This window comes from Lissotriton helveticus, chromosome 7 (assembly GCF_964261635.1).
Source record: "Lissotriton helveticus chromosome 7, aLisHel1.1, whole genome shotgun sequence".
Taxonomy (NCBI): Eukaryota; Metazoa; Chordata; class Amphibia; order Caudata; family Salamandridae; genus Lissotriton; species Lissotriton helveticus.
In genome coordinates, this window is record NC_136068.1 from 1153441876 (window position 1) to 1153466747 (window position 24872).

The following is a 24872-nucleotide window of genomic DNA, read 5'->3' on the forward strand; positions in this document are numbered from 1 at the left end:
AAGGACCCAGCACATACACCAATCTATCCTGATAACCATTTAGGCCTTTATTCAGACCCTTCCTAGGATCCCCTCCAGATTATTTAGAAGCACCACCATCTTAGGATCCAGCTTGTAGGTACATTCCACCTTATTACTCAACATTAATCATGGACACTCTGACCTTAATTGAGTTTTCACTTCCTTTGGCATTCACATCTGACCCAATACTCCACATATTGAACCTCGTGATTTGCTGGGGTCCACCGAGGCGATAAAGTATGCTTACCAAGAAGAGGATCAAACACGTCTTCCTTAAAATATCCAATAATCCTTTAACCACTCCAGCTTTCTTGAGGTCCCTCTTTTGACCCTTCATCCTAGTTTCCTCTGGATCTGAATCCTCAAAATCAGAAGATCAACTTATCTCAACATCACCACTACGTGATGATTTATCACAAGCAACCACTTTATGACCCCTTTTTCTTGCCTCAATAGCCATATCCTCCAACTCCAAACAAGTTGCCTGTTTCCTTTTTTCACCGGGAACATCATGTTGCCTTACAATATGGGATTTATCCAAATCAGACGCTTCTTTTTCTGGATTGTGTTTGTTCCTCAGTAGACACGCCTGCCTTTACCTTTGACTCCTCAACAGACCACAAATGCTTGTCAGACGATTTACTTATGGCAAGCATAAACCTATCCACACAATCATCCAATCTTTTTCCTAGTTGAGGTGCCAAATTCAAGTAAGCCTTATCCACAGAAGCCTGAACCTTCCCATCCAGACTCTGACCCTAAACTGAGAAAACCATAATGGCAAAATAAAGATTACTTCAAGTTAACTCCAAAAAGCCTGAACCTTCCCATCCAGACTCTGACCCTCAACTGAGAAAACCATAATGGCAAAATAAAGATTACTTCAAGTTAACTCCAAAAAACCCTGACTGCCACCTATCAAAAGATATCAAAATATCTAAACCCCTCTAAACTTGCTGACAAAGCATCTACTCAGCGTAACTAGTAACGATAATTTCTAATTACCAAAACATGGCTACTGCCACTCCCCACTCTCAATGCTATAGTTTCTAAAAACAAAATGGCCCCTGCTCACATGCCTATGTGCTCATATAGCCGGGAGCGAGTAACAGTGCTCACACAAAAGCGGCTGAACAGCTGTCAATCACTTGATTATGAGCAGCTCACTCACTCCCAGCAGGTCGAACCTGCCAGCCTAGTGCTTCTTTTCAACAAAAGCCCATGCGCCGCCAACCGTAAGTCCCATCAAAATATAGTTGTTCTCAGTGTGCCCAGCCCTTTCCTTCCATAAAAAGCCCATAGATTACAATGAAATTGTCAAAAAAAGTAAAACATTCTAAACCCCTTACTTAAAATGTATTCTACTTTCTACCAAACAAACAGCTCCTTAAATAATGTTCAATTCATCAATCATTTTTACCACTGCCATTCAATGACTTTGGCCTTGGGATTCATTGGAACATCACTAATCTGGCGTCTTGCATTCAGACTTCACCTTTCCTGGGTGAAATGAAGGCATTGAGAGTAAGTAGGTCAGGACTTACTGATTTCGCCAGAAGCTCCTCATTTCTATGGGGACACTCAGGGTCCCACTCATTTACTTGGTAACTGGGAACACCTGGTTTCTCTTTTTCTTACCCGAGACCTGCTTGGCATTCTGTCACTTCCATTCATCAAATATGTCTATTCCTACAGTGGTTGTGTATTGCTAAGGTGTCACAAATGCAAGAATGTTTTCTGTTTTTCATTGTGTAATTTTTATGGGCTTCTGTTGGAGTGTATATTAAACACAGTTCCTGTTCTGCTGTTGAAATGCTAATACAGTACCTTTAATACGATTCTGTAAAGTTTTCCCAAGGTGTTGCACACTTAAAGCAATGACTAATCAATGAATAAAAACGTATACATTGGTTTATTCTGTTATCTTGAAACTAAATAAATGACAAACATTTCTAGCAAAATGTTTATTTTTTTAGGTCAAAACCAATCATTCAGTTTGGAATGAACTTAAGTCAGCGATTGGCATAGTAATGAAGTTCCATGGCACCTTCTTAATTGATCCGCTCACACATGGGGCGTTCACCATTCTGCTGAGTATGGTGTTCTTCCCTCTGTTATACTTCATGACACTCAATGTGGCACGAGAGAAGGAGAAACACAAGGAATTACTACGGATGATGGGCTTGCGTGACATGTCTTTCTGGTGAGTAATGAAAGTTTTAAATATGCTTAAATTGGATGGTCATCTTATCTTTTACCATTGTCATCTTCTCTTTTATCACTCCAAAACATACCTGCTAGTCTGCTTCTAGTTCACTGGATATTCCCTTCTATTGTTAATTCACAGGGTGAGTTATTGTTTTATGGTTACAAACACTCATTTTGACATCTGGACATAATGTTTTAAAGGTCAATTTTCAATGTTCCTACTTTGTTGCTACATAGTATACTACTCTGTTTTACCATTACACACAACTGGATTCTACACTCTTTCCACAAGTAAAGTTATAGTTTCTCCGACTATGTCAATTTACTTTGTAGTTTTCGGAGTATCTTGTCTACGTTATATCTCGAGAAATATTTCCAGGTATTTTGGGCCAGATGTACAACCATTCCAAATTGCGACTCGCAATTTGCGGTCAATTGCGAGTCACAATTTGGAATGTACAACAGTGTCAGAGACACTGATTGCAATTCCTAATGGGGTCGCATAATGCAAGGCTCAAGAATATTAAAGAGCCACTCGCAATTTGCGACCCCATTGGAAATGGCTGGCCCTAACAGGGATGGTGGCCTGCTGGGCTCGGCAGACCTCCATGTCTGGGACTGCTTGTCAATAAAGCAGTTTTTTATTTAATGCGAAAACTGGACGCACATCTGGCCCTTTATTCTCTGGATAATTTGGATTTTTTTTACTTGTTTGTGTGCATTTGATCATGAGAAACTCTGCAATATTCTAGTCTATTCTCTATACTAAAAAAGGACATTCATGATTTGTGGTGTTCAGCTCATTCAGAAACTTCTCAGAACCTTGTAGGACCTCCATTACATGAACCACTGCTAACAATGCTTTTATTTTCTCTGTTATCATGGCCATCCCTTTGATAATCTTGTTGGCTCATATTGCCATTGCCAGTGGCCCAAATACCATTTTAAGAAAACATAATTATTCATGGGACCCTTAGCCATTGTCACTGTTAGATCTTAAGGAATTTATCTGCTTTATTAGCAGTTAATAAATGCGTATTTTGGGTTTCCTCTACCATGCGTAGTGATAACCTCAAGTTGTGTCTTTGCTTATTTTTATGTAGTATTTTTACAGTGTTGGGTAGTGCATTTCAATATTTTCAGAGCACTGACTAGGAGCTCCCCAGTTGTCATATTGTAAATGGGGTGTAGAAAAGAGCATCATCAAGTGACTTTTAATAGTTATAATATAAAGAGCCATCTATTTGTCGGATGTATAGACCTATGAGGGACCGGTGTTCTAGACAATATACTATCTATAATAATAAAGCTACATAAAAATAACTGTGCACATGTGAGATGGTGAAGGTTGGTGAAATGACCAGTCGCATAGCAGTAGAGAAAGGGGTCCGGCAGGAATGCCTATTGACCTGCCCCTCTTCACCCTATTTATAAATGGAGTGGTGAGGCATTTAGACATTTCCTGCAATGACACACCAAAGTAGTGTCTCTTTAAGGGTGCCAGCACTGCTATTAATTTCAAAAACTCCTTCCGACCTACAGGGCGAATTTGACCAGTTTATGACATTCTTTTACTGATCGGGGGTTGGAGTTTAATTCAGCAAAAACAAGATACATGACATTTAACTCTTATACATCACACAAGGATTCCATAAAAGCTGTAGGGGTTAATTTTGAGCATGTTACACATATTAAACACAACATTATTTTATGGCAATAACAAGTATCTATAAGAATACAGCATTAAGAACTATCTCTTCAGCCCTAGAAATATAAAACATGAAGGCTCTGTGTACATCGCTATATGTGGCAGAGCTGTGGGGTCATGTTAAGCATCCAAAATACTGAGTGCAGAAGAGGCATATTAAACATATTTAATCAATTTACCACAGAGCATCCCATTCCTTCCACTATACAGTGATTTTGGACAGAAACCCCTTGCTCATGTTATGAAGTTGAGTCATTTGCTGTATTGGAGTAGACTGTGGCTTACTGAAAAGCTTGGCACTTACAGGACAGTTCTTCGTAAATTCTGAAATTGAAAAATCACTTAAACATCCCATGGCTTGCATAGTGCAAAGTAGTACCTAGAGGTTTTATGACTGTCGACATCTGAGGCCCATTCGGTGACTATGGCAGTACTAAAGGACAAACTGTATTCCTTTGCATGGGACTGAGATCATTATAAGTGCAGCCAAGTATGGTAATATTTCAGATAGCTTTTTGCATCATAAAAGCATACCATTATTCGTCCAGTCTCTAAGCAATTGTATGTCAAATTAGGATATGAAATTCTTCTGATAAACAGCGACTGTAGCACACTAAGAAACCTTCTGATAAAGATACATGTCCTGTATGCAAAACAGACACAGAAACAGTTCCCCGTTAGCTTTTTTTTTTAACAAGACTTATAAACACCCTCCACCGTACCCCCCACCTGCAGGACATGGATTTTGCCCATTATCTGCATGCTAGGTACAAGGAAGTACGCAGAGCTCTTGAAGATCCTGAGATCGGACTCGAAAGAAATAATTGTCTAGTGTGCCACAATATTTATCAATTATGCGGCTACTGAGAAGAAAGCACTGTGCTGCAGATTGCAAAAGTGTAGGTGTTGACAGTTAATTTGATTTCAAATACTACATTTCTGATATAGCAATGTTTAGACCAGGTTTTATAACCTTCCGTGAATTGTTGATGAACTGTGATTCTTGACTTTATGTACCATTGAGACTGTATTTTATTTCTTTGCTTTGTTTATGGATTTTTTTAAACTGAAATACATAATATTTGTATCGTAAATTAAACAGACACACTCTATAGTATATGCTCAAAAGGAAATCATCAGCACAATGGACTGAATGGTACACCATTAATATGTATTCGGAGGGTTAGCGCTTGTAATGGGGTGTAAGACAAGTGCCATATCAGAAGAAATATAAGCAGAATTGTAGAGGGAGAAAAAGTGCGTAAGGTAGAGGATCATAGAAAGAGATTCAAGTATGGGAGGGTTCAATACAAAACGTGCTGCATATGAAGCATTCTGGAAATTAAATAGAACTATCTTCTGAAGTTTGCGTTTGTGGTTTGAATGTTTCCACTCATACTTTACACATACAGGTCTGTGTAGCACAAATACATCCAACCTAGGCAATAATGAAATAAATCTACAAAACAGCGCAGACATTAGGTGTCTTTAGTATACATTAAATGGTCACATAGAATAGCCTTTTTACTATTTTTCAGACTTGTAATGGTTTTAAGCAGTAATTATAGCGTTATGAGCAGTCCTTAACAGACCCCTTTTGCTATACTCACTTAGGGCCCACCTGTGGCATTTGATTACTGTTAGAAATGGGATTTCTCGTTGGCTAGGGCATACGCCTAAGTGCGGCAGAACCCACCACTCTAGTCAGGGCAAGGGAGTTGCACACTGAAGATAACCCTTGCTCATCCCCTTGGTATCTTGGCAGAGCCGTCAGGCTTATCCCAGAGGCAATGTGTAAAGCCTTTGTGCAACACACTCACAGAGCAGAGACACACTAGGCACACCACAAAAAAAACTCCACAAAAGGTTATATCAAAAATAGCCTTTGTATTACTCATAAAACACATTAGAGCATTATCACATGTATACACTGTGATACCTGGAACTAGGTATTACTTACAGGGAATTATATACATGACCGGGCCAATCGGGCCGCTGTCAGAACCATCAGAACCCACAATTGTACTGTTAGAGAAACCAAACAGTAACTACTGGTAAAAGTGCTCTTAGCACCACACATGAAGCATAAACATCATAGGCATACATCCTAAATCACCAGCGCACCACAGTAATATTAATAGGATGCACACATCACCTCAGGGGCATGAATGTCAGAAAAGTACTTGGTATAGCATATTATGCGTAACCTAATCAGCAGGCGTGTAGTACATCAGGCCCTCCTTAGGCCTACACCTTATCAGAAGCAGGGACCTATAGTGCACCTGCCACCGGGGTATTGTCCCCAAATCACTGTTCCCCAGCAGGGGCTCTATACTGGACTTGCCCCGCAATGCCACCTTAGCACAAGATTGCCTCGATATCTCAGAAGTGCGCTGCTGCCCGCGACCATGCGGCGCAGCTGCACTTAGTGGAGAGGGGGGCAAATGGAGGAATATCTTCAGTGCTTCTTCTGCACCCAAGAGAGGTCCGCCAACGGCCCTTAAGGCCGAGAACACTGCAGCGCGGTCTGGGGCAGAAGTCGCGCTGGTTCCCCCAAGGCATTCAACCGCTGTCCAGACGTATTCTTGGTCGGTGGTCTGAAATGACCCTTCTGGATCTCATCCCTGTGGACTCTGCATTGTGTTGGGGCACTCCAGGCTCGGAGCTCCCAATGGCTCTCATTGTTGCTCCTCACACTGCTGCTCTCTGGTAGCTCAAAGCCGATGCAAGCCCACAGGGCTCAACTTTCTCTTGCGGTCGCACTCTGGTGGCTCAAAGCAGAGGTGGGCCCACAAGGCTCTACTTTCTCGTACTGTAGGGCTCCGCCCAGAACGAGGTAACAGCCACCTGGCATCAGCGTCTTCTTGGGCTCCACCTGATTTCCAGCCCGCTATGACTTTTGGAGCGACTTCTTGTTTTACGCCTGCCGGGCAAATCATGCCCCACAAGCCCCCATCAGGGCTCCGAACCCCCGTGCACAGCAATTCTGGGGCTCTCTCCAAGCCGCTTTTCCTCCGCTGCAGGGGAATGGGACTGCACTCACGAGTGCTCCCAACTATCCCACAGAGAGCGCCTCAGTCCCAGGTCCAGGGCAATGAGTAAAACATGCAGCGCTTCGCCTGTCTCCTAATTCCAGACACCAGCAGGGAGCAGGCAGCGCTTCTCTCCAGGAAGTGCACAGGCAGGCCAGCACACTGGGGCTCCAAGACAGACAGCAGATGCCTCAGCTGCCAAGCAGGACAGCAGGTCAGTCCCCAGCAGCGGTTCCTTCTAGCAGTCCGGCAGCCTGCCAGCCACAAGGTCCCAGTAAGCACAAAGCACCCTTTTTCATGGGGTAACAGCCCCAATACTCATACCCTCTAGCTTCTTTGTTCTCCCACTGGCACTGGGCTCTGTGCCCAGTCTAAACCCTTTCTGGCGGGCACTTAACATTTTATTTATAGTGTATAAAAACCTCCTTTGCAAGTGGAGGCTCTGGCCCCAAACACACCACAGGGGGGGCGGGGCCAGCATTGTGGAAGGCAGGGACAGTCCTATACAGGGTCAGGTGCTACTCCTCCCACTACTCCAAATGCAGATGGGCCTATTCAGCTTAGCGCTGACTTACCCAGCCCCTTTGGAGCAACTGCACCTCCCCAGCCTCTGTCACTCCAGAGCCAGACATGCAGTACACATCAGGCAGGCACAAAGACACATAGCACACAGAATTGCCCACTTCTAAAAGTGGCATTTCTAAAATAGTGACAATAAATCTGCTAACACCATTAAGGAGCATTTATTACCACTATTCCAAACATACCAAACTTAATCCCCCTACTCCCCTCAGATCAGGAATTTCCACTGAAACACGTAGTAGGGATTCCCCAACGCATTCCTATGAGAGGGCAGCCTCACAGTAGTGAGAAATCAAAATGTCTGTTTGTCACTACCAGGACATGCCACACAGTTAAGGCATAGGGCTAGCTAGGGCCTACCTTAAGGGTTACTGATATGGAGTAAAAAGGGGAGTCACGGATGTGGCAACCACTTTATGTGCTACGTCACAACGGCAGTAAACTGCACACACAGGCCCTGTAATGGCATAGGTCTGAGACAGGTTTGAAAGGCTACTTTGGTGGGTTCCGCAAGCAGTGCTGCAAGCCTACCAGTAGCATTTAATTTGCTTGCCCTGGGTATCTGAGATACCACTTTACAAGGGACTGCTAGGTAAATTAAATACGCCAAACAGGTGTAGACCAATCTTTCCATGTTTTACCTTGGAGAGCACATGCACTTTACACTGGACAGCAGTGGTAAAGTGCCCAGAGTCCTAAAACCACCAACACCAGGTCAGAAAAAATACCAGGAGGAAGGCAAAATGTTCTGTGATTACCCTGCAAAAAGGGTCAAGTCCAACAGTAACCATTGAATTAAGTGTATGAATGACTCATGGACAAACCACTTGGCCAATTAAATTGACTCACTGTGCCACTGGAGTCAAGCTATCCTGGCTGATGAGGGGTGAAACCCCGAAACTGGTCCTAGGATGCTTGTTTCCGGTCCAGGGAGGACCTGGCTTGGCAGTTCGGGGAGGACTTTTCCCATGAAACACATGGTCAAGACTGATCTGCATATGGCCAGGTCTAAACTGGGTGGCATGATGAGCAGAAGAATGACGGATTTAACCCAGATCTCGTCACTGGGTGTGAATGTTTTGATTTGTTCTGCATTCCATCCATCAATTGTGTGTCTTCTGATTTCTCGCCCTAAGGGCACAGGATATGCTCAGATTTGGGTCCCAGGCTCACTGTTCCACTGGATTCAAGCTATTTATTTTATTTTATTTTATTTTGAAGGTTTCATATAGCACAAACAAGACACTTGCGAGTATTCAAGCGCTTTACAAGTAAAGTAGAAGGAAGGATATAGTCTACCATGAATAATGAGAGTAAGTTATAATAGTACTAAATCTACTGACTAGTACCCTAATCCCCTGGTTGCACGGGTTCTCTCTCTCGTTTTTATACACTAAATCTAGAGAATACAGTGCTAAGCTAGCGCAAACAATATAAACAGCAGGACGAATATGAGCACAAGAAACAGCAAGTAATACAATACATTGAATAGACAAATAGTTCACGTGACTTTGGCCATGAGGATAGCTTTCACTTCTCTTTTGAAGGAGGCGTGGGAAGGGTTCATTCGTGTTTCGCTAGGCAAGGCATTCCATATCCTAGGAGCCATACCAGAAAAGGACCGGTTATACGTTTTTTTCTTTGGAAATCTTTGAGGTTGTAGAAGAAGAGTCTTGGCACTCCTGAAAGATCTGCTGCCCGCTGAGAGCACCAGTTTCTGAGCTAGGAATTGTGGGGCATTGTGGTGGAGGGCCTTGTGCGTCATACATGCGATTTTTAAATGAATTCTGGCTTCAAACGGAAGCCAGATAAGGGCTCTCAAGTCTGGGGATATGGGTGTTTCTCTTAGAGCCAGTGATGAGTCTCGTCGCTGAGTTGATCGTGGCTCTTAACGGGGCTGTCGAAGATCTTGTTGCTAAGCAAGTTGGTATTTCTGCCGCTCTGACCATGTTTCCTTTGAAGGTGTATTATAGGGTGGGGTGGGCATGCTACCTAGGCAGTATATACCCCCTTTGCTTTCTGATATGGTATTCTGTATGCTTCAAATTTGCATGTACTGATCACCGGAAGCGAGAGGTGGAAAATGTTCCTTGCGGTAACCGGGACCTGTACCAAGACTTTTCATAAAAGAGACTCTGTCTTCCATGGGAAACCTCTGTCTCGTTCTCACGCGGGATGTGACTGCTTGGAAGTTTTTTAAGAACTAAGGTGTAAGAGTGTGGTTGTGAGGGTAAGAGGGTGTGAAATCCTGGCTGCATCTGGAAGTGGTCATGAATGCCAGATGAGTGGGAACTAGCTGCAAGGGTATGTATCAATATATTGGATTTGTGTGAGGCAGGCAAAGACACGTAAAGAGGAACATATTGGATATTGTTTGAATCCTGGAGGGGGCATAAGAGGGGGGAGAATAGATCTATATGTGTGGGATGGTATGAAACAGCTTTGGCTGTGTGGGGAAGAAGGTTGATAACAGGTAACTGATAACAGATAACAGATAAACTGGGGTAGCATAGTGACCAAAAGAATTATGGATTTAATCCAGATCTCTTGACTGGGGCTGAATGTTTTGATTTGTTCTGCATTCCGCAGTTCAATTTTGTGTCCTTTCAATTAAATTGACTCCCATCCGAATAATTTGATTTGCCCAATTGTGTTGAAAAGTAAACAGTCCAAAGTGCATAAATTAGTCCATCAAAATATCTGTATATTATCAATAACACTTTTTTCCTTTCCATACCAAAACTACCCACGCCACCTGCACATATGCATATTACGTTCGTGTCGAAACACATTTAAATATGGTGAAGTCCTTGGGCACCTCAAATCCACAAACATTGATTTGACATATCTTTAGTAAATGCAGAAATCAATCTCTTCTATGTATGTCTTTTGATGCTTAATACGATGCTAATCTGTTGTTTGCATATACTTATAATTAAATTAACGCGAAATATCAGCACAGCTCATGTAATCTTGTGACCTTCTTGATATGCTTGTTACACAAAATTCCTGAAATTCCATCAATAGACCACATCGCGTAATTGTGTGCCCTTGCCTGCAAAAAGTTTCCACAACATTTTGAGAACAAGCTATCCTGATAACCAGCACTTCGAGCCCTGGCAATTGTGAGTCATCAGCATTAGGAAGGAGAAATCGGGAACTAAAGTGATGCAGAGTCAGCTGCCTTCAAGCCGGCAGGGTGGCATCAGGGCCTCTACAGGTGACACGTATGCATTCGTTGTAGTTTTTCAAGCTCATTTAGGGGTAGGATAACAACTGAGCTTCTGGCAGTTTATGCATCTATAGAAACACTTTCTTGGCAGACCAGCAGCTGGAGAATCACTGGCTCAAATAGCGTGTCATAGACAGAGCTTCCAACACTGTGCTTTGTACCTGAACACATGAAGCGCAACATGACAACCCTGAGGGGAAACAAACAATTCCCCCCAATGAATTTAGAGAGCACCCCCCACACCCAGTAAGTCAGGGACACTCATCTTTTGCTTTCCTAAAATGAGCCTCTTTGTAGGGGGACAACTGTTCATCCGTTCATCATGCTGCTGGTAAGCAGAAGCAATTTGGCAACAAAATCCCACTGCACCACCAGCTAAGCCTACATTTGATTGTAGTTGGGCAGTAGTGACCCTGCCTCTGACTCTGCAGCGGTTGATGGCCAACTCGCCAAATGATAAGTAATCACCTGAGTCAGTAGACTACATGAGTCAGTATAGAAGCCATCCTGCATTTAGCTATTTAAACCACACACACCAACCTTGGCAGAGAAAGATTGTGAATGTGATTAGAACGGGTAAATGAAATTGGACAGACACATATATTTGGAAAGAGACACCCAGGGTGCATCATGCAGGGAATCAATGTTCTTTCCAATTTAGTTACGTATACGTTTACATTTTACGGCTGAGACTGTAATTCAATGATCACGTGCATCACTATAATAAGACTAAAAATGAAAGTATCAAGCGGGCTGTAGTGTTTGCTTAACTCCTGTCATCTACATCCGGATCCATAAAGTTTTGCAGAATGAGCACAAACTCCATAGGAAATAGTCGCTGATTTGGTATTAATAATAAAAAAAACATGCTCCAGTGATGCTGATGAGTGCCTCATACCACTAATCAAAAGCAGTATACAAAGTGAATCGTTCTTTTGAATAGATGAGTGACAGATCAATACACTACACCTTTCTCCGGCCACTGTTAATGACACAATTTACACACTACTCACTGTTGTTGTCTTTACTCAATGTTCAATGTGGTATGAATGCCTACTGTTGGCCACTGACCTCCACCTACATGGGCTTCCCGATCACCTGAATATAACTGAGCTGAATAGACACAGTCCCACTGCAGCTTGTCTCTGTATCACTGACTCCCTCAATATCTACTGTGCCCAGCACAACGTATGTTGCCTTTTACCAGACCCCAAATGTCATAATTCTTCAACCATGTGCCCTCGACCCATTATCTTTTTTTCAAAAAAAGTTACCTGGCCACCAATTTCAGTACTGCTAATTAATACTGCAGATTCGAAATACAACGCAAAAAATCATTGTACTTTACTTTCATATTTGTATTGATTCAACTTCATTTTAAACAACTATTCATCACTCTTGATGCATAGGAGGAATACACATTTCATTCAGTATATTGTGCCACTCAAAATTATATGAAAAACATTTTACAAGAACATATTAGAAAGTCAAAGACAAAACACTGTTGTATTTGCATCAATTAATTACACCAGTCCAAAATTTCAACAATTGCCTGCCAAAATTCAAATTCTATGTGGCACTATGACAGGCAGACTGCGGGGAAAATTATTTTTTATAAAAGTTCGCTCTCGGGGAATATTTCAATTATGACACCCTCACTAGAGTCCCATTCAATGTTGGTCCCTCGCAGACGATTAAAGACGTGCCGACGCGTTTCCAATCCCCTTCTGCATTGGGGGATTATCATCAGGGCTTTAGACGACGGTGTAATCCAAGGGTACCTTGTAGCTTTTGATGGGGTTCTTTTAATGGTCCATCATCTGTCCTGGAGTCTTCGTACATCTATTTCGATGACTCCCCACTTGCGTTCGTGTTTCCAGACACAGTCAACTTAGGACGTTTTGAATTCACCTTGTGTAAAAGGTTCCTCTTCTACCAGATGAATTGCATCCTCATCTAAATTTGGGGCAGCATCATTTCTTTGCAGCTTTGTTCTTCTGGCATAGATTCAGTATTCTTCCACCTTGATTCGGAAGTAGCATCTCCCACCAAACATGCATCACCTGAATATAACTTAGCTGAATAGACACAGTCCCACTGCAGCTTGTCTCTGTATCACTGACTCCCTCAACATCTACTGTGCCCAGCACAACGTATTTTGCCTTTTACCAGACCCCAAATGTCATAATTCTTCAACCATGTGCCCTCAACCCATTATCATCAGCATGCGCCTAACAAGTACATCCACAGCTCTCCCTAGAAGTCCCCACTCACAGTGGTAACCTGTTAGATAGGATGGGCTCTCGTATCCTACACCCCAAATAAATCTGGGGATATATATACATAGTTCCAGCAACCATTGGTGGCAGGATTATATACTCTGCATGCATTGCCACTCTCTATGATGTGGAAAATTCCCACCAATTACCAATTACCAGTTACAGCTTCATCAGTCAGCAAGAAGCTGCTTAATGACCACTGGTTGGACAAGAAGTGGACAACACCACCATTTGGGACAACCGTTGCCTCTCATAAAACCCCAATATTCTTGGAAGGCTTAAGGATAGGAAACATATGTTAAGTCACTATTATTGTTATATCCTTTTGATGCTGGAGCTAAGAAACACTTGGGCAATGCAAAGAGTACCAAAAAGCAATTAGCAATAGCAGCATCTACCACTGGTGGCTCCTAATCAGTGTTTGCTAATTTGTTCTATCAGTGTGTTTGAACAGGAAGTAGATTTGTCTGAAACATGATTAATATCTTGGTCTCACTTTTTCCCTGATTGTGGAATATTTTAGTAGATTGCCTCTCCATTCAGCTTTTAAAGATAATTCAGAGTAGACCTCAAGATAATAGTGTGACTGTGTATCAATTGAGATGTGTGGGTTTTACAAGAATTAAGTTATATGTATTTATCTAAAGTGCTGGTAGCCTCAGAGCACTTTTGAATCGGATTGCAAATAGGAAAATCACAATTAAACAAAATAGACCAAATTGTCAGGAACACCACTCAATTATAATGTCTACCAGTATATAGACAGAATTAAGGTATTTGTCTCCATATCTGTAGATGGACAGTGCCAGACCCTTATTGTGGGTGAACCACAGAGTCGTAACGCTTCCCTTTAAATGGCTCGAGCAAATAGGCAGGATCAAGGTAACCGACCACATAGTAAGTAAATCGAGATTTGCTCAATGGAAATTTCAAGATGACAAATTAGGAAAAATAGATAAGCAGAAGATCCAAGTGGGTGTCCATGTTAAATTTTATGAAACTGTCAAAGGGTATAAAAGTGCAGATTTTAATGCAGGCTTGATAGTGTCGCTGCATCTCGGACCAAACATGAAATGTGTGCAATTGGTCTTTACTGTTTTAACTTTGGTTATTCTCTCATCCCATCTTAAACAGACAATGTATGGGTTGTAGTCACCCATTACGTTTATATAATACATGTGTCCAACAAGCGTTTCACACGGCTAGCTCTTGCCGTGCTATGTTGTGCCTCCTCTCATGCTTGTCTGGCCAGTGGGTGCGGATGGGGTAGTCATAGGTGCGATTGTGTCGTTCAGCTAGCACATTGTTTCTTCTGTTTATGACATTTTAAGAGGGGGACGATGTGACCCATCTCCTCTATGCTTTGCAATTTTTCTTATTTTTTTCCTGTATATATTCCTATGCATCTTATTCATATTATCCTTCTATTCTTTGTAATTAATTTTCTCTTGTATATTTTCCTGTGCCTCTCCTGTATATTTTTCTTCTATGTTTACTGTTGTTTTTTATTGTATCTTTATTTATGGATCTTTCTGATTTGGGCTTTATTCCTTCTTGCATTTGTGTACTGTAGAATATTTTTTTTTTGGTTCTTCTGGTTAAAACCTTATTCAAGTTTGCAGTTTCATTGCTGTTTTGTGTAAGGAGAGAGGATAAGGGTACACAAACACTCTATGAAAATGGGAATCACCAACCTATAACGCAATCCCACATGTGAGGGATAAGAAAAATTCAATGAAACAAGGTAGCGCAATATGTAATCTAAAATGTCAACTTACTAATGTAGTGTGAAACATGAAAATGCAGTACTAAATCTACCAAGAAAATTAACACTTCAGTAGGAACACCAACACAAAAGACACTTACGCTCTGAGAGAAATGACACCAAGATCAATTACATATATAGGATACTACAGACAACTACACAAGAATGATATTCAAGGACCAGCCCTCCAATGAATCTGCACATTCTTAACTGGAAGATGTTGTCTTACTCCAATGAAGTCCTTGCGCTTATCTGTGGAGTACCTCAAAGATTCTCTTGCATCCCCACCCTCTTCAACATCTACATGACACCTTTCCCTGAGGTCATCTACAAACATGACATCAACATCATCTCCTACTCCAACAATGCAAAACTGATACCGATCCTCTTGGACAGATCACCCAGCACAAGCAACCATTCCACCACTTGCATGACCAAAGTGGCCTGCTGAATGAAGGTCAACTATCTCAAGCTGAACACCAACAAGACAGAAGTGGTGACCTTCAGAAAAGATGCCGTGCCTTGATATTCCACCTAATTGCCAATAGACTTCTGACCCTGACCCACCCCACAAGTAAGAACCTTGTGATCATCATCAACAACAAACTGGACATGTTTGCCTAGGTCAATAACATAGCAGTGTCCTACTTGCACAATCTGAAGCTTCTGAGAAAGACCGACAAGTGGCTACCAGACAATACCAAAAAGGCTGTCACCCAAGCCCTAATCACTAGAATACTGGACTATGGGAACCCCCATCTATGCAGGAATCCCCAATCAGTTCATAAAGAGACTGCAGACCCTCAGAACAGAGCTGCCAGACTCGTCCTCAACCTCTTACCCAGTCGCACATTATCCCACACCTGAGGGAGCTTCACTGGCTCCCGATTCACAAAAGTGCACAACTCAAACTACTCACATAAACCTACAAAGCACTACACAATACAGGCCCAGCCTGCCTAAACAACTTCATACATTTTTATCAACCCCACCCCTCAGGAACCTCCGCTCTGCCAGACTCTTACCAGGACATGTCCCAGCAGTCACAAAAGCAGATTCAGAAGTCGATCCTTCACATACATTTCGCCTAAAGCTTGAAATGACCTCCCACTTTAAATTGGGACCACCCAATTGGCTCTTCTAATAGGTCCACCCCACCCAGGAATAGACTCACACATCTGCAACATGCCAGGATACCATCACGGTTGATAGTGCTCTATACAAACACATTTACCATATCATAACATTCAAATATTCCCAGAGGACTCGTTGGAGTTTCCAGCCTCTTATATGGTTGTGTGTAATGTAAGTATGTTAAAAAATTAAGGTCTTACTGCTTATAAAAGAATAATCATCTCAAGGAGTCTTTTGCACAATATTGGAAAGGAATTTATTTGGACAGATATCTGTAGAGTATAAAAATGGAGCAGGAATTCAAGGATCATTGACAAAGAGAGTTAAAGTGATAATTCACCATCCAAAGCACCTCTCAGCTCATGCTGAATTTACACAATTTATGCTTATTTTCATTTTGTGAAAGCAGAGAATGTGGACTCTTGATAGGAAGCTGCTATTTGAAAATAGATTATGATAGACCCCTAAGACAATGACTTTTCTTCCCCCAAAATGTAGGAAGATCCCTTGATGGATAGTGTAGGGGAACCATTCAAATCATTATTTCATGAAATTTTAACTCAACTGTCCTATATAGCCACTAATAAGTTAAAAGGAATGTCCAGTGAAAACTTAAAAGTGAACTTTCTGAGGGTCAGCAAAGGCTGACCACTCTGGGGGTAGGGTGTAAAAGCATTTGGAAGTAATGTAATGTAGTAACAATTTAAAAACTGTTCTAAATTGTAAATTAGACAAAATATACAGAAGGAAATGGGAAACAAGCAAGACACAACATTTTCAGTATGGTGAGTTCCAGCTCTTAACTAGCATGTAACACAAAGTAAGATGATAGCAGAAATTTATAAGAGCTTTAGTAGGTCCTTTAAATAATAAAATAACCGAAATTTACAAACAAATATAAGATGCCTCCCTCAACTATTTAAAGACTATATATAAAGATAATTTAAAACCAATAAGACAGCAGTAAAACAAATAGTTAGATGGTGTAATTCTACCTCAGTTTATTTCAGAACAACAGACACAGATAGGGGCCCCTGAGGATGAGGTCAAAAGGGCCATTAGGAACTTAAAGCACAGTGAAGTATATGAGATCAAATCACACTCATAATGTCAGTAATGTTCAGCAATATGTGTTGGACGTGGCCTTTTTTGCAGGGTTATCCCCAAGCATTTTGCCTTCCTCTGTCTATTTATCTGACCTCCCTTCTGTTGGCTTTAGGACTCTGGGCACTTTACCACTGTTAACGAGTGCTAAAGTGCATGTGCTCTTGTCTCTTAGCAAGGTATGATTGGTTTACAGTGGTTTGTAATATTTGGCTTACTTCGAAGTCCTTTGTAAAGTGGTATCCCATATACCCGGAATGTGTAAATTAAATGTTACTAGTAGGCCTGCAGCACTGCTTGTGCCACTCAGCCTTTCAAACTTTCTCATGCCAGGCACTGCAGGGCCAGCATGTGCAGTTCACTGCTACTTTGACTCGGAATTTAAAACTACTTGCCAAGCCCTAACCTCCCCTTTTATTACACAGAGGTCACCTCTAAAGTAGGCCCTAGGTAGCTCCATGGACAGGGTGCTGTGCAAGTAAAAGGTAGGACATGTGCCTTTTGTATGGCATGTCCTGGTAGTGACAAACAGCCTATTTCGATTTTCACTACTTTCGGCCTACACGTTTCATAGGCTAGCATTGGAAATTCCCTTATATACTTTTAAGTGGTAATTCCTGATTAGAAAAGAGTGACGTTGACATGTTTGGTATGTTTATAATAGTAGTGATAAATCCTGTTTACTGGTGTAACTGTATTTTATATAACTATTTTAGAAATGCCACTTTTAGAAAGTGACTCAAACACACATATGCAACTACTAACCTTGTTAGACCATCAATATACTTTACAATTTGTGATCACGGAAATGAATAATTGTGATCACCATTTATGTTTCAGCATGGTTTGTGCATGAACTTTTCATGTAATGTTTTGAAAAACAGTCAGAAACAGTGGAACACAAAACAATCTGAGCTGACATTACAGTTATTCACGCACAAGTTGAAAGATGGACTCGTTTTATTTTTAGGTCTCGCCTACGCAGCGCGCATGCTTTGCTTAGGAAAAAGACCTTTTGAAATCGATTCGGTTTTGCATTCAAAAACATGCACGCATTGCATTGCTTTGAATAGCAACGCGTGCACGTTTGGCGATTCTCTTGCGGGAGCGAGCTTTCAAACCATCTGTTTGTAATTAACAGATGGTTCCTGCTCGCTCCGGCACGGCAAACAGGCACAGGCACCCTCATCTCTCCCCTCGCAGCCTCTCGTCAAACTTCTTTTTACTTTGGGCGCGAGGCGCGCGCACTTGTTTGGCATGGCTTCTTGACACGTACTATGGCAACCTGCAGCCAGCATACTCTTAGCCTTAGCATAGTTATCCTTCACCTGAAATATGTGTATTTATGCTGCAGATTTTCTCCACTACACAGTTACACTGAAACAAACCTGCTACCTAAGACTGAATAGAACCTCCCATTTCATAGTTTGCTAACTAGATCCTCAAATTGCTTCACCCGCTCGGGGTCTGGAGGCAGGAAGCTGCTGGCAGTGGTTTTTACCCCCAAGTGGCTCGGAGATTCCTTTCTCAGGTTACGGAGAGTACCCCGAGAAGACCAGAAGTTTTCGTGTGATTGAGAGGTACCTATAATTTTCATTAAACCATTCTTTCTTTCCCAGTCTGCCCAGTGACCTGCTTTGCTTACTTGGCCACAGCTACGTTTCATTAGTAAAGCGTTCCCTTGTTGTTTACAGAAATCTAAAATGTAAAACCTTGGCCAGGGAATCTGGTAGTCCTGAGTCACGATCCCGGCCTTCCCACCAGGGCTTGTTGTGGGGTCCTGAGTAAACGAACACTCTGTGCTTCCGTTACCTAAGTAGACAGTAATTTGAATACAGACTTGTCACCCGTGCTGTGCAGTGGAGAAGACCCAGACTGATAACTAGTATAGCATCAGTCAGTACCAACCTACATTGCTGAGGCTGCTCAAGAATTTCGCCTAGTACGTTTAGAAGCTACTTTGTGTTGTGACTTGTGAGCTAAGAAAATTGGGAAAAACAGAAGAGAGGGTATCTATCTTTCACTATTTTATTCACCCCACAAGTGACTGCTTCAATGCCTTGAATCCTTTTTTATAAGAATGAGCAATTCAACTGTATTTCATTGCCTCAACGTGGTGGGTAGATTTTGTTCCTTGGGGCGATGCTTGCGGGTGGTTCATCATTTACACCTGTGGAGCTCTAGGCAGGGTGTTTTTTTGTTGCCTCGGCGAGGCCCTTTAATACCGCCGGGTCGAATTACAATGGACGCTGCGCTAGATAATGTGGCCTTGTCTGATCTCTACAGTACAAATAGAGTGCAGATTTTTTGCGATCTTTGAAAACAGGTAGGCGGTCCATTCTACACAAATAAAATCTGCTGTACTACAGGGCGAAAGTATTTTTACATGTGCAGGCCAGGGCGTGGTAAATACCGCCAGAGCCGAGCTTGAAGATAACCAGATGAGTGATAGCGAGGCATGCTTGTGGGGACATGTAGATCAAGGGAGCGAGACGCTGAACCCCTTGGCTTAGATAGGCCATGTATCTCCTAATCCCCCATGGAGTATGTCCAGGCATCGCAGAGAAGATTGTGGAAAGGCAACTGCCCTGTGAGGAGGCATAAGGACCGATAGCAAGGTCCAGGATGGATAATCAGTGTGACAGAATATGCCACGGATGCTACCACAAAAGATGAGGGAATGGTTCCTGCAACTGCCAGTTTCGTAGCCACCACAATGTCTTTGTTAGAGAACCAATGCATGCCTCAACTATTGCCATCCAAGACAATCGAGGCTGCACGCACTCTACGCTGTAGATCTATGCAAAGCAGCAGGCAGTCGGCCATAAGGAAGGTAGTAAAAAGCATTGGCATAGCCAATAGTTCTTGCCTTTGGGACCTTATAAGTGTTTAGTTATCCAGCATCATATACTTGGTGCAACAACATCAACTGTTGCATAGCTAAACACTTATAAGGTCCCAAAGGCGAGACCTATTTGCTATGCCAATGCTTTTTTTTCTGGTCATCGGTGAGAAATTAAAGCCTGTAACCCACCGCAATCGAATGGGCAACGTGGCTCCGGATCATAAAACAGTAACACGGGGATGTTAGGAAAACCACCATTAAGATGAGGGAAGACGGACAGTCCCACAAGCAAATTCTGAATTCACGATGCTCTGCCTTTCACTAGTTGTGGCTGAATGCTTAACACTGCCACCTCTCCTCGTTAAACTCACCACAGACAGTCTGCCTCACGTCTTATGGTGCAGTCCACAAGGGGACTCCGCAGCACACACATTTACTTGTTGCTGGGCTGATTATGTATGAAAGCAGCTGTCATTATGCCCAGCATATGACTAATGCACACATTGATATTAAGAGCAAGATAAAGCTTGCAACCAGCTTGCACACTACTGCTTGTTCATGCAGCAAAACTCCATGGGAGTTAATTTTTGAAAATAGGTGGGGCATGCACTAACCTTTAGCCATTTGGAGGCTATGATTTTTAAATGACAGACAAAAGCCATTCCAAAGTGATCGGAGGAGTCAGACCTCACAGAGTAATACAGCAAATAGCCCTGCAGAACAAGCACTGAAGGATCTATGTAAAAAGGACTTCACACCACCAAGAGTATTGAGTGAACTCACTCACAATCTAATCAGCACAATTGACTTGGCACTTGTAAACTCAAACCCATTGCTGTTGTACACTTAAATACCTCCAGGCCCTTGACTATGTCAATTGGGACTTTGTGTGATCTCCAATAAAATCATATGATATTCGAGAGACATTGCAGGTATTATACTGCTATCGCTTAGCCAATATATGCATTAATAGCAGTTTGACTGATACATTTAGAATTGCTAGTGGTACACAGAAAGGGTCCCACTTATCTCTGGCATTATTTGGCTTATTGCAGGAAAGTGAGGGTTTTGGTTGAGAGGGGTGTATGCCTTTCTCACGCAACAACCACAATTCCTATCATGGTGATTGACAAAAGTCATTAAATTACAGTTTGCTTAACCCTCTGGTAACTTGGCACAAACGCAGTCAGAATTAACTTAGAGGCACTGCAGTAACTATTTATACATCACACAACCAGCATTATATACCACACCAATGTAGAAAAAAAAACCATTTTATTAAATAACATGAAGCTAAAACAAACTAAATCCAATCTGTAGAACTGGTCTTAAAAATGTGTGAATTTTAAGTGAAATCTGTTGCCTAACAGATCAAATTGCCAAATGAGAGTATCTGGTCGTGCGAGACTGGGCAAATTCAAAAGTTAAGTCCCACCGCAACGGAACATGGTTCGGGTATACCAGATGAATTGGGCTTGGTCTTGGCTTACCTGTGGACTTAGAAGAAATTTCAAAGAAATGTTCCTGAGAAGGTAAAGTGCAGAGAGGCAAAGCTGCCAGCAGTGTCCCAGGAGAAGGTGATATCGTGGGGAATCCCTGGACGAAGTTGCGGTGAAGTTTTGTACATTTAGACTTAGCCACAATTTTGGAAGACGAAAATCCACAGTGGGTTGAAGTTTCAGGCTGCAGATCATGAATGTTCCACAATGCCAGATACCCTTTCGGAGGGGTCACGCTGAACAAGATTTGAAGCTTTAAAGAAGAATGTTGGCATGACCTACCAAAAAGTCAGGCCATCCTGAGATGCACCTCTGGTAGATCGGCGAGCAGGTAGGTATCGGTCTTCTGTTGATTCTCAGGCCACAAGTCCCAATGTGTGGATGTTAGGACTCCAGAAAGAGGTCTGCTGTAGGGTTCAAGCTCTTGTTATGTTTCTGTAGCTCACGAAGGAGGCCAGCCAACTAGACCTTGGTAGCACTGGGAACAAGCAGCAAGGTAGGTCTCAAGCAGCAGGGGAGACCTCTTAGGTACAAAGCAGACCACAAACAGAAGGGCAGTCTTATGAAGTACAAGGCAGTCCTCCTGGGTGTCCTCCGCAGGCCCAGCAGTGTGCTGAGGAGTGGGTATGAGGGCCCAATATTTATTCTTGGATCCAGCCTTTAAGGTGATGGAAATGTCTAGGGTACCTCCACATCAGGGTATGGATAGTTCCTTCCTTCTCCTGCCCAGGAGTCAAGTAGTCTGGGGTGAAAAAAGACTGGTGTAAAGTTCCTTTGTGTGTGTGCTGGAGGCAAGTCCATTGAAATGTAAATGGGGCAGGGAACATGAACATCAACACCTAACCCATTGTGGCAGGATGGCCCATCTTGCCAAAACCTAGGTCCACTTTGTCTCACTGTTTGGTAAGAATAGTAGGAATGCACAAAGGCCAACTTCCAAGATATTCACAGTCATGTGAATCAGGATACAGTCTGCAGGCACCAAATAGTTAGGATAATACATTTAAGAACATGCCTACTTTTTAAAAGCGGCATTTCCAGAATTCTGGTTTAAAATCCAACTTTACTATTTAAGAGGAATTTAAATTACAACTCAGTTGAAATCAAACGATTCCTACCTGTTCCCAATCAAACTTTAGCACATTAAATGTAATACTATGACACAGTGTTATCCTATGGAAGAGGTAGGCCTTATAGTAGTGAAAAATGAATTTGGGTGTTTTTCACTACTAGGACATGTAAAACTTAAAGGCACATGCCCTACCTGTTAAATAGAATGCACATTGCCCTATGGGCTGATTAGTTGTTACCATCAGGGTGACATATATGTATGATCAAATGGAAGTTTATGCCTAGCAAAAGGTTCATTTACAATGTAAAATTGGCAGTTTTAAAACTGCACTACAGGCTGCAGCAGCAGGCCTAAGATGTTTTAACGGGCTACTGGTTTATGGGTAGCATAATACCAGACTCACTTGCAGTATTAATTTACAGGTCCCTGGTAAATGTAGTACCATATCCTAGGGACTTATAAGTACATTAAATGTACCAATCTGGTGTAGGCCAATATTTCCATGTTTGAGGGAGAGGGCACAAACGCTTTAGCACTGCAGTGGTAGAGTTCACCATGTCCTACTGCTAAAGGAAGCAAAATTTGGAAAACAGGAGGGGAGAAATCAAAAGGTTTGGGGGGGAAGATAACACCTAGGGTGTCAGCTATATCACTTAATCAGTAAGTCTTTTGCTCAGAAAATAGGTAAGATTTAAATATGTTTCCATTCAAATCATTGCAGACAGAAAGCAGCCCAGATGACTCTTGAGCTAAAGGGTGTTTGGTATCAGCACAGATAAAAATATAGAGACATATGAGATGTTAGATCAGCTATATAAAGATACCCTTGGTGTTGCCCCATTTTAAATTCATGACTATAGCGTAATTCAGATTGCTTGAGGCTTAATATATAAAAAAAATAATCCAGGTGAAAGGGCCATCTTAGTCATGTTCCACAACAGATCTCTTTTGTTTGTGGTTGCATTGATTTTTTTTAATACATATTCTTCTATGTTCTGATATAGTGATCTTAATCATATAGTACATATCAAGCCAAAATTGTATCTTTGAATTTCTTTCCAGAGACGTCTCCATGTTACCCTATTAAACTCCTTTCTGGCAACAACTTTAATGACTGACATTTACTACATATGTGCACAGGCATGAAGATTACTGCACGGATATCCTCCATACGTTTTCAAATATCCCCATGTGACATTGTTAGCTAGAGCAGATACTGTACAAATGTATTTATTTAGCCTTCTTGCTGTCATAGTTGCATATAGGTTAGCATTCCAATTTAGTCGAAAAATAGGCCTGGAGGATAAATATTCATTATTATCTTGTATTTGTTTCCTGAACACTAATACATTTGTATATTTCCAATTTGTTCAGGTTTTAGCTGTTTTTGAATTTTAATGAAGCGGGATAGTAAGTGTTTATCCAAAATTGACAAAACGTATTTATAGATTTTGTTGGTAGGACATTTAATACTACTGTGTTACCATTTTTTAGCTTTCTGGTTTTATCTATAATTTAATTATTCTTTATCTCCTCTCTACGTCTTCTCGATCAGAATCAATACATTTGGGGGACTGGGCTAATGTAAACAAATATATTGACTGTTCTCCAAATGCAAGTTAAATTTTTCTTTATATAGCCATTCATAAAATGTCTCAAATAAAGACATACTTTTATTTCTTTTCTTATTAATCATCTTTGCTTTGCATCTCTTGTTTATTTAAAATGACCCTTAGCTTTTCTTTGTTTCATATGTATTGCACCAATGTTGTTCCGACTTTTTCACAGATCTCAGACTCTTACACTGCGCATTGCCTGTGTCGAAAATAATTAGATCTAACTGAATTATCTCATCTCAAATGTTTGAACGCCAGGATTCCCTTCCTTGAATAGTTTAATCAAGTATTGAGCAGTCAGACCTCGAGTGTTTCCTTTAAATTTATCTCACTTGGTGTTAAAGTCTGCTGATTTAATATAGTTCATTTAAACAAGTTGATATGTTCCCCAGTCTTGTGCCAGTACATCTCATCTAGAAGGGGTTTCCATTTAATGTTTTTATTGCATTGAGGAACTATTGTATAATCGAGGCTCTTAGTGTAATATTATTAATTGCATGATCTAATATACCTTGAGAAGCTATTTAAATCATAGTAGAAGCATTTTGTAGACTTCTGGACACTAGAAAGTAGTACATTCTTAAAAATTGCTGAAGTTTATGAAAGAAAAATAAATTAACAGTGATCTTTGGAAATAAGGTTTGCACTAGGGAAGAGGTGTGGCGCTGCGGCCAGGGCGACTGACGCTGGAATCTGGGGATCACGGTTCGATCCCCGGCTCCGGCGGCAGGTTAGCCCAGCACCATGTGACTCTGGGCAATAGCTTGCTTAATCT

The 24872-nt window shown here is 41.7% G+C and overlaps 1 protein-coding gene across 1 annotated transcript in view; it reads left to right on the forward strand.

Moving 5' to 3' along the window:
- LOC144770057 (ATP-binding cassette sub-family A member 10-like) overlaps positions 1-24872 on the forward strand; it is a 1719125-nt gene that overhangs the window by 219767 nt on the left and 1474486 nt on the right. The window contains exon 6 of the mRNA XM_078654288.1: positions 1998-2224. Coding sequence (XP_078510414.1) covers positions 1998-2224 — 227 coding nt within the window. The remainder of the gene's footprint in view (positions 1-1997; positions 2225-24872) is intronic.